General features: G+C 52.8%; 1 protein-coding gene across 9 annotated transcripts in view; it reads right to left on the reverse strand.

The window, feature by feature from the left end:
- Positions 1-11,301, reverse strand: part of VPS13D (vacuolar protein sorting 13 homolog D) — a 210,316-nt gene that overhangs the window by 12,457 nt on the left and 186,558 nt on the right. Inside the window, exon 68 of one of the 9 annotated variants that reach the window (XM_023745773.1) lies at positions 6,240-6,448. The exons of the other annotated variants lie outside the window; for them this stretch is intronic. Within the exon in view, the coding sequence (XP_023601541.1) occupies positions 6,430-6,448 (19 nt within the window). The 3' untranslated portion in view covers positions 6,240-6,429. Of the gene's footprint in view, positions 1-6,239; positions 6,449-11,301 lie in introns of those variants that run through there. 9 annotated transcript variants of the gene reach the window in all.

Here is an 11,301-nt window from a genome sequence, read left to right on the forward strand (position 1 = left end):
CTGTGTTCACCTGAGGGTGTTCTGCAGGAGGCTCCTCCCCAGCCTGGCTAACTTACTTTCCCAGCACTGTTGCTTTTTGACCCTAAACAGCGGGAGGGCTTCTCTTGCAGAAACTGACCAGCTCAGAGCAGCATGTCCTGACTGACCAGTGGCGGGGGCTATGCACAGCCAAAAAGGACCCAGGTGCTCAAAGCACTTCCCTGAAGAGCCCAGTGAGGCGACACGAACTGCAAAGGGGACTCTAAGAGTAGGTAAAAGCAAGGGCACTCTGCCCCCAGCTTGCCCGAAACCCCCTTCCTGCTAACGCAGGGAGAGAACATCTGGAACTGGTTTTGAGGCTCTCCAGCTGCAGAGCCACTCGAGTGAAGTTCGTGTTTCTTTGGAAATTGCATTTCAGGGGCTTATAGACTGTCCTTCCTGATTCTCCTCAGGGTGAAGTACAACCTAGAAGACAAGCTGGTTCAGAGACCAAATCAGCTTTGCTTTGAAATGTTCTCCTTTCCCCACCCCCTTTGACAGCAGAATTAATGGTCCAGGTGGTGAGAAGTCAAAAATGAAAGAGAAGGACTTGGGGTCATCTCAGGTGCATTTCGATGTCTTCAGAAAAATCAGACGCACTCCGCGGGCCAGAGCACGTGTCCTCCTCGGAAGCGAGACCCATTAGACTGAAACCATTTAAATCGCTGGACTTGGGCTTGCCTCTATAGGACTAGGAAAAAAATGTGGATTCAAAATGTGCTAGAACTCACTGAGAGCCAAGGAGGCAGTGAGGGAAGATACTAGACCCTTGCAGACAGAGGGGGCGGCACATCCAGGCCCCCCACATCTGGTGCCAGGCCGCTGCTTGCGCCCACCATGTCCTTTTGGCAGTTGGCCCCCGGGCACCGGGACACGGACTTGCGAGCAGCCCTTCCACCTGGGCCCCACTGTGCCTCTGGGAAAGGTAGGTGCACCCGGGAGTCTGTCCAGGGCGGAGGCAACAGCATCTCTTCCCACTGTGTTAACAGTGAACACGAGACCTCTATTCTAGCCTCTGCCAGCTGAGGGTTTGTTCTTCCCTCTGGACGGGGCGCAGAGGCAGTTAGGGAGGGGAGGCAGGCTTGTGGCTTTTCAAAGACCAAGTTCCTTGGGGGTGGAGAGAAGCAGACAGGCCTAGGACACCACTGATGCGGAGGGTGAGTCACACAGGGCACGACGTGGCTCCTCGTGGCCCCTCCCCCAAGAATCACTGACACAAGAAGCTGGGACCAGACCTCCCTCTGCATGTTACATAAAGCGCTGGAATTTTCTAGTCCTTTCTGTCCTAAGATTTTTGCAGATAAGAATATCTATAAATCCCAGTTAGTAGATCATCTGGTTTCCTCATGGCATCTTATTAAACTAAACAAAAAATAATTCAAAGGAGCAGCAGCACTTCTCTCTACGATTCAAGCACTCCCTTAGCATTTCTCTCTGCACATCCAAAAAGACTAGCCATAGCATAGCTCCTCGATGCCAAATGAGCTCAAATGCCGACAAAGAGAACCCCAAACAGGTGGCCCATGAAAAGACACCCCAGGTCTGCTAGACTTTGGGGTGAGCAGTCATTGCATGGAGTCCTCCATCCAGGGACTCGCTACCTGAGCCTATTTCAGGCGTTTCAAGCACCCTGACCCTGGAGGCATGACTAAATAGAAGCCGGCAGCCTCAGAGCTGGCCAGCCCTCAGTCTCTTCTACTTCTGGGAGCTTTTTCCAGGCCCCACCCCACAAGATAAACAGCAGTTATCCGTGGCCACCAAAACAGGCAAGCACAGGGACTGTCTCCTTCCGAGGCTTCCTGTCCTGTGCATCGGGCGGAGTTCCCAGGTGACCAGCTGGTGGGATAGACCTGGCTGGACGGCAGAGCAAAGACAAGTTGGGAGCCAGGATGCCTGACCGCCTTTTGGTGAAACTGGCAAACTCTGAACTCGGAAGGCTGCCATGGTTCATCGTTGGGGGAGGGGTGCAGAAGAGAGGACCAGACAGCACAGTTCCTGGACACAAAGCTCAGCAACTGATCCTGGGTTAGGCTGGTAGGGTGGGAGCCAGCAATAAGCACCCTGCACGCTGTGAGGTTCAAAGTTCACAGTATCTTTTCCCCAAAGTGCGTTAGCATCTTTCCCCAAATCTTCTGGTTCACAGGCAGATATCCGATTCCCCCCGTCCACATCCGAGAATCAAAAGGAAGATTGAAATCAGGGAGCTTCTGATGGGAGAGACGGAGAGATGACCCAGAGGCGGGACAGAAGTCAGGAGTGTGTGCTCTGCAGCCGACTGCCGGGGTTCAGGTTCTAGTTCCTTCTCTCACCACCTTTGAGAGCTTAGACAAGTTACGCAACTTCTCTGTGCCTCAACTTTCCCATCTGTAAGATGGGGAAAAGACAGCACCCACCTCACTGGGCCATTGTGAGGATTAAGTAGTCATTCATGTAAAATGCTTCGAACAGTGTGTGGCTGTGTAAGCACTCCAGGTCTGGAGCATCGCCATCCAGAGCACGGGATCCACCTGCGATGGAAGTGACAGCAACCCAGGTCTTGGTGGCGGCATGGACAAAGGACAGGCAGGTCCTAGTCTGGCAAAGGGTGAGACTAGCTGGTGGACAGAGCTACCCTCACCCACTTTTCCCCAGGGTCCTCCGACTAGCCTTACACCAAAGCCTGGTGCCTGTCCCTTTACTCGAAGCAGGTGACTGCGAGCACCTAGGCTTCTCCACGCTCTCCCCAGGAGGACGGTGCCCCGGCAGGCAGCACCCTGGGGTCAGCCCTCCACCTGCCCTGCTCTAGCGTTTCAGCTCGGCTGTGGGAAGCCAGACAGCGAGGCCATTCACCGCCTGCAAGGAGGCTGGGCGGCAGGGAAAGGAGAGGGATCATCGGGCCTCGGCAGCTCGGCAATAGCGCTCCACCGCCGGCATCCCAGCACCTCTGCCACCGGCGCAGCCTCCTCGGAGACGGGTAGGTTTCCTGTTGTGTCAGCCCCGTTTCCTTCGGCAACATTATACTGCAAACACAGAGCTCCTCTGACTGAAGCGCGAGGGTGTCCCGTTTCTGGCCGGGGGAGGGGGCAGACTGCTCGCTGCTCCGGAGGGAAACATTACCGAGCCGTGACCCTCCAGGCAGCGTTGCTTCCCGCTCCCCAGTCCTGAAAAGCTGTCTGAAGGGAAGGGGCGTGCAGGCTTTCCTCTCTGACCTCCGATGGGCGAGCTCTGAGTGGCAGCTGGGTCTATTACATGCAGTGTGAGAGGGTTAAACAGGACAGCCTCAACTCTTTATAAACTTTTGCCCTGTGGATATGTACTCATTGGCGGCAGTACAAGACTCGAGCTGTATTACACGCCTTAACGATATGGTTCAACTGTCGGTCAGGCTTGGGCCTGGCATCGGGCCAGACCGCAATCAATGGGACACAGAACCTCCCCCTTTCAGATCATCACGAAGGCTCATATTATCTCCTTTTCGTCGTGCTGGTTAAATTTATGGAGCAGAACCCCGAAGCCGCATTCCTTGGCCTGGGCCGGCCCACGCGGCCCTCCCTCCCTTTGTTCGGTACTGTAAGCGAGCCGTGCTTCGGACGACTGCAGGGTTGTTAGTTCAGGCACTGACTGTTTGCTCACAACTGAAATGAAAAGAGTTCAGTGGAAGGGCAAAAGGACAGCCCAAGTGTAAAACCCCATCCCAGCAGGCCCTGGGCCCCGACATTTGGCCCCGAGCTGCTCCTGAATGTAGGACTGCACTGTTCTCACAGAAGCACAGTCTCAGGCTGATTGCCGACTAATCTTCTATGAATCAACGACCACGTCCTCCCACATGGCGCTGCCACGTGAATTTGTGGGCTTGGGGTATCGGGGAGGCGCGCTGGCCCATCATACAGCCAACGGCTCCGTGGCTCTACGGCCATCTTCCAGCCTCCCAGGTCCCACGGGGATGGAGTGCAGGCACTGACCAGGAGCTGGTCGTGTTTCCAGTGTTAATAAGAAAAGATTAAACTGATTCTCAGGCCCCCTCATCGGGTCTTTGGTGAGATTTCCTTATTCACTGCACTGATGATCAGATAGAGTTAATGGATTTGTCATTCCAAAGCCACGGGTGGGATTTGTGGGCAGTGCATGGGAACACGCGTGTGCGTGTACAGAGTCTGGGAGGGAGCGTGCACAGCAGCCTCAGTCCCCCGGAATCAAGCAGAGGGTCCCCTGCATCAGAACCTCCACGCTGCCGTTCACCCTCATCCTCGATTTTCACATTTAACTAGTGCACAAAGCGCTCAGAAGCAGCCTGATGGCCTGAGGGGTGCCCTGCAGCTCACCCCAGAGGCTGCCCTGATGGCCAGAGAGCGGAGTCATCCAGAGCTGAGTCCAGGGCCCCAGGGGCTGGGAACCCAGGGCCCATCGTGTGTGTTTGTGGTGCCTCGGTGAGTCCAAGCGGAACAGCGCAAGAAGGAGCGAGAGGAACAGAGAGAAAGCACCCCAAACCCAATCTCACCAAAGGCACGATGAGAGGACCGGGTCTCTGAGGGGAGTCATGGTGACTGCAAGTGGTCGCCCGCCAGCTTGGTCCTTCAGCCACTGTTAGGCAATACCAGACAAGGGCCCGAGCCTGCTTGAAAATAAAACCAGCAACCCCTACCAGCAACAACACGCACGCAGGCTTTCCAATTCCGGGAGAGGCCGACTTCTCCGGTGGAGCCGAGGGAAGCCAGGGATCTGTTTTGAATCAACTCCTGGTTCAGCCTGAAGGTGAGAGGAGCTGCTTCCTGAACCGGGTGTTTCTGAATGGAAGCTGCACACGTTCTCGCCTCTTCCCTCTTCCTCATCCCCTGGGCTGATGGTCAGATAGGAGCTAGTGGAGTTGTCATTCCAAAGCCGGCGGCACCTTTTTGAGTGGCCAGGAGGTGCCATGGAATGAGTGGATCACACGGAACTGTAGCTTGCTACTGAGAACCGCTTTCCTATGATGGTTCTTGTATACGATTTGTTCTCATTTGTGAAAAATAAGCCACTCTTAAGTCAGAAAAGAATAGGCAAGAAAAAGTTAGATAGCCTAATTTAGGAAATTCTCGAGAAAAATGTGTAATCCATTCAATCTGTCTCTAGGTATTCATATACGAGTTCAGGGCCCAATTAAATCTTTAGTCATAATAAGGCCTCACATCTCCCGGGACCATCTACACAGCACTTGCACACGCATTATCACACAGGTTACACTCAGTCATAAACGAATCCAGCCTCCGTGAGGTGTTGGTGCGTAACGGAAGGGCTCCTGGAGGCTTAGCGTGGCCCACGCCTGCATCCAGACGCACCGACACTCTCTGACACACTGAAATTTGAAAAACTGGACCCATCCCTGAGAATGCGACAGACTTTTGAGAACTTAGAAACAGTGACCTGGATGCCCCCACTTCCTGCTGGATGTTCTCCATCTCAGGGTCACTCTGATGACCATATTCCAAGGACATACAATCACAAGAGGCCAGACTCCCAAAGGGCAGGAGCCCAGGCTGCTGGCATCAGGACGTAGCAGCCACTGCTGCCCACTTCTCCCTGTGCTCTCAGGATCACCTGCTCCACGAGCCACCCAGCTCTGCTCTCGACGCTGGCACTGTGGGTAGGGCTAAGGAGGACTAATTTGATACGAGTTTGAGAACTAAAAGGAAATATGTTTTGGAATCTGCTTTTTCACACCATACATACCCCTTCTTGATGCAAAATGGCCTCAGTCAAGGCTTTTTTTTTTTTGTTAACACTGATTTCTTGGCCATCAGCTAATGGAACTGTGAACACTCAAGCGCCTCCACAATGACCGAGCGAGGGGAAGTGGTCCATGGACAACAGCTTGCCTGACTGTTGTACGCTATGCAGGCTGTTCTCACAGCCTCCCTCCTGTGACCTAGCCTGTCACGCCCGGGCCACTTTAGTTTTCCCAGAGGTGAGGTCAGAGGGGGAGGGCTGAAGCCACAGATTCAACCCCTTGGCGGATGAGATGTAACCAACTTAAATGGTGCTCAGCCCGGATGAGGTTCGGCAAGGGCCGGGGCTGCTGAGAATGTTTTAGGTGCACCCTGCCTCAGATTAGCCCACTGCCTTGGTACTTTGCGATAACATTATCGAGCTTTCATATGCCCTGCCTGGGCTTTCTGCTTCTGGATGCGGAGCCAGCCCCAGGAATGCCACTCCCCGCCCCTTCCCCCCCCCCATTCTTCCAGGGAGTTACCCTACAAGTTCTTCACCTCAGCCAGGGGAGGGAGGACCTCTGTCCTTTGGAGTGGGGAGGCTGACGTGAGGGGCAATAACAAGCTGTTTGCACAGGGCCACAACACAAGAGCAGTGTCGGCTGGACCCAGGGCTCTGGTCTCCCCATCTGCAGTCCTCTTCTCATGCTGCCTCCGCCTCCGATACCAACGGGAACAGCCAGATGGGTTATTTTGACCATGGAGACCTGAGATGAGGAGGAAGTGATCCTTCACTGATAGCTTAAAAGAATGTGAACTGCTGCCCTGGCCAGGTGGCTCAGCAGGTTGGAGCATCGTCCTGTGCACCAAAAGGCTGCAAGTTCGATTCCCGCTCAGGGCACATACCTAGGTTGCGGGTTTGATCCCTGGTCGGGGCATGTAAGGGAGGCAACCGATCGATGTTTCTCTCACATCAATGTTTTTCTCTCTCAAGCAACACTTCACAAAAGAAATAGACAGCCCTAGCCGGTTTGGCTCAGTGGATAGAGTGCCGGCCTGCGGACTGAAGGGTCCCGGGTTCGATTCCGGTCAAGGGCACATGCCCAGGTTGCAGGCTCGATCCCCAATAGGGGGCGTGCAGGAGGCAGCCAATCAATGATCCTCTCTCATCATTGATGTTTCTCTCTCTCTCCCTCCCTCTCTCTTTCTCTCTGAAATCAATAAAAATAGATTTAAAAAATATATACAAAGGGCCAAAAAGCATATGAAAAAATGTGCACTATCACTCTCAGGAAAATACAAATTAAAACTAAAATGAAATATCACTGTACACCTTTCTCTTGCTCTAAAAAGCAATCAATCAAACACACAAATAAAAAACACATACAAAAAAACATATCCTCGGGTGAGGATTAACAAAAGAGGAATGTGAACTGCTGTCACTTCGCCACAGCACATCAGAAGGATGCTCTGTGCTACTCTGTCAGCTCCGCCTCGGCACTCTGGGAATAATAAAATTCCACGAATCCTCCCCCTGCAGTTAAAAAGAATCTGTGATCTATTAGACCTCAACGACAGTTTCTTTAAAATCTCTCACTAGAGCACGTTGTACTCATCACCTGGGTCTATCTGAGTCCAAGTCCCACACGAGTGGCCGCGCCTGGAGGCCTTCCCCCAGGAGCCACCTCCCTTGCCCAGTGAATTTCCTAGGGGGTGCAAAAGGCAACAGGAGCTGAATTTCTGGAAACAGGACAAATGGGAAGATGAGCTTCGGAACAAGTCACGAAATGAACATTTATAATCTAGAGGAAGCTCATTTTCAAAGGCCCGAAGCCTCACAATAATCCCGATTTATCGTACTTTCATCCTGCAGACCCAGGAACTAAAGGGCTGATGAAAGCAGCGTTTTAAAGAGCCCATCATACCTCGCTGCAAATGAAAGACATAGTTTTTCCTTTAAACTCCAGCCCAGAACTGAGAGCAGTTTGTGTGTGTGTGTGTGTTGTTTTTTTTAACAGACATTGGGGGCCCCGACCTACACGATAACATTGTTGTGAGCCGGTCCTGGCGGGAGTCAGACAGATAAGCCCTGGATGGTTCCAGCAGCCCCACCGAAGGGGGTCGGGTTCTACGAGTCAAACCCTCCACCAGGGCTCACCAGGGACTGTCATGCGTCTGGAAAGCATAACCGTTTTTGAAGAATGCTTTCCAAGCCACGTAATGCTTTTAAGCTGTTTATCAGAGGAGCTGGATGAGCAGCAGTGGCTGAAGCAGCGTGTCAGCTGTTCCAGGGCCACATGCCCCTGCCCGGTGTCCGCAGGCACTCCATCATCCTCGGCCGCCCTGCCCTCGGCAGACTGCAGATGCCAAGGCTTGGAGACATTCGCTACATAACTCTGACCCGACAAACCTGGCTCCGGGACAGATTTCCATGTCATGTGGGGCTTTTGGCTGAACTCTGCTCGAACCCAGAGGCATATCATTTACAGCAGACACTAACAATAGTTTGGGATCACCTGCTCTTCCCAGCGGGTTCAGGGCAAGTTCGCGGCCTCTGCACACCTTTTCCGGTGCGGTTCTCACACACAAAGGCGGACAGCCCAGGTGAGTTCCTCCCCCCAGCAAAGCCACCCACGTGACTGTCACAGGTTGGCAGGCCTGAACTGAACTGTCTGCGTGTGAAGAAAGGATGGGAAGGACCCAAGCCCAGCAAAGTGTAGGAACTCCTCGCCTTAGCACTACCGCAAGTGGTCAGCAAGACACAATCCCGGCTTCACCCACGTCTCATATTCAGAGAGAATCCTGACACAGATGCCATTTCCTGAGCCCTAATTACACGCCACACGTCAGGCTAAGAGCTTCACATACATCATTTAATCCACATCGCCACCCACTGAGGTAGGCATTATTATTCCCAGTCCACGTGAGTCAAAGGCATCTCATCTCAGAGACACGAGGGGGGGAGGGGACGGCTCCAGGCCACAGCTAAGAAACAGCAGTGTGATGACTCAAGCCAGGCTGTCTGACTCCTCACTGCCCTCTGACCTCCTGCCACAGCCGTGGGAACCAAACGGTGCCGTGGGAGCGCCCTCTCATTCCTGCACACGCCTGCTTGCTTTTCACACTGGCCACCACAAGCTCCTTCCACCTCTCCCCAGAACGGGGGAGACCTGCGATTTTATGTTCTTTCCACGTCTCCTTCTGAAACAAGCGCCGCTCTTTGAAGAAAGACCTCTTGCCCTTGGAGTGTCAAGATAAGAAAACTTTCAGCAGCTTCCCTTGGAAACTACCAGACACCCATCAGCACCCAGGATCTAAGTACAGTCACTCCCCAGCTGCTGGCCCCTCGGAATAGCTTTTATGGTTCAATGAGGGGTGGTGACAGGGCCATGTCACTACTGTGGGGTGTGCTACTTCTTTCATGTTCCTGGGATCTGACAAGAGCCTTCTACAACCTGTTTCTTTACAACACACAGGATGGGAGATTAAAGACCAGTACCAGACGTGAAGCTGGGCTGGGACCCGCAACTCGCAACGACCTCTCTCCAGTCTAAATCTTCCTGGGAAAGAGGCCACTGGCTGCTAAGCACACTGCTCAGAAGTGGTTGTGCCGATCGAGCGAGATGATCCATGGAAAACACACAGGACAGCGCCAGCATCACAGCCAAGGGTTAAAAACGTTAACAACGTTACTGTTATCTTTTAATGCCACCAAACTTCAAGACTGTTTTAGCAGAAATAACGGATTTCAGCGAAACCACATTAATTCAGAGTTACTAGCTGGATGTGGAAGGGAAAGGACACCAAGAAAGGCTGAATGAATCAGTGAAAAGTCTAAATTATAGGACTTGTGATTAAATATGACAGATTGAGTCCAGAGACCCCTCTACAGGGAAAGCAGAGGGATGCAAATGGCACCAATCCAGAAGGATAAAGAGAAGGTGTCAACAATATTTTAGAAGCTGAAAAGCAGATGGGCAAGTGGTGCTGAAATGTAAGCCTGAGGGAGTGGAAGCCACAAGCAGTAAGCTAATTAGTACGAAAACCCGCTAAATGTCAGAAAGATGGAGGCACCAAGCCGCTCTGGAGGCCTGGGGCACAGGGGAGGAGCAGGGAGGATGGAGTGAGGTGGTGAAAGGCCTGTGTGAGAAGCGTTAGACCTGTAGGTCCCTCCCTCACCCCCAACAGCCTGCTCCTCCTCCGGAGAGAACCCACCCCTCCCCAGCTGACCCGCCCTCAGAAAGGCCCCCAGCCCCTTCCACCCCCCAAGTCCCACTCTGCTGGTTAGTGCCTCATCTTTACACGGGAGTAGACAGAGTCAAGAGTCACCAAACATCTGGGAACAGTCTCTGTTCATGAAAGAAAAAGACCAAATGAACAAATGAAAGAAACTCAGGAGGACTAGGGCACTAACAACACAGACCTAGAAAGCAACCAGTCCAACGGAGGAGCAGAGCCATCTAGAGAAGGAATTTCCAAGAAACTGGCAAATTACTTAATATATTTCTAAACACACAGAGGAGAGTTTATGGATAAATTAGTAATAGGCAGATAAAAAAGTTTTTTTTCTTCAAGAAGTTACTGCCCACACTGGCCGGTGGCTCAGTTGGTTGAAATTTCATCCTGTACACCAAAAGATTGTAGGTTTGATCCCTGGCCCTGGTCGGGGCACATGCAGGAGGCAGCCAATCGATGTTACTCTCACATTGATGTTTCTCTCTCTCTCTCTCTCTCTCTCTGTTCTTCTCTTTATCTACACTAATAAAAGAGAAACATGGTAATTAGCGTACGACCGCTACCCTTTTCATTGGCTAATCAGTGAGTATATGCAAATTAACTGTCAGCCAAGATGGCGGCCGGCAGCCAGGCAGCTGGAAGCGAACATGAGGCTTGCTTGCTTCAGTGAAGGAGGACTCCAACGTTCCCCGCCTGCCTTGCTGGCCTCTGAGCTGGCAGTTTGAAACTTTGTAACAAATATAGAAGCTAAACAAAACTGCAGGGATCTCAGAGCTGGAGTTATACATTGTTTCGATTATAGAACGCAAACAAACCAGCAGCGGAAGCCTCAGAGCTAGAGCCAGAGCTAAAGCTGGCCCAGAATAAAAAAGAAAAAAAAGAAAAAAAGGAGCGGTTGGGAGTTTCAGTCAATCGCCAGCCTTAAGGCAGCCCTCATCCCCTCATCCAGGCTGGCCAGGCACCCCAGTGGGGGACCCCCACCCTGATCCAGAACACCCTTCAGGGCAAACCAGCCAGCCCCCAGGCCTCTATCCTATATAGTAAAAGGGTAATATGCCTCCCAACACCGGGATCAGTGGAGCAGCGAGGCCTCCTGGCACCGGATCAGCGTGACAGGGGGCAGCACCCAAACCCCCTGATCGCCCTGCGGCTCTGTGTGTGACAGGGTGTGGTGCCCCAAACTCCTCTCTCACTTCTCACAGGCCCTGCTCTGTGTGTGACAGGGTAGAGCCATAAACTCCCCATTGGCCCTGCCCTGAGTGTGACAGTGGTGGCACCCCAACCCCCTGATCGCCCTGCTCTGTGGGTGATAGAGGGTGGCGCCTCCAACCCCGATCCGCCCTGCTCTGTGTGTGACAGGGGCCGGTGCCCTAACTTCCCCTAT

This window comes from Myotis lucifugus, unplaced genomic scaffold (genome assembly GCF_000147115.1).
Source record: "Myotis lucifugus unplaced genomic scaffold, Myoluc2.0 scaffold_580, whole genome shotgun sequence".
In the NCBI taxonomy this organism is placed as follows: Eukaryota; Metazoa; Chordata; class Mammalia; order Chiroptera; family Vespertilionidae; genus Myotis; species Myotis lucifugus.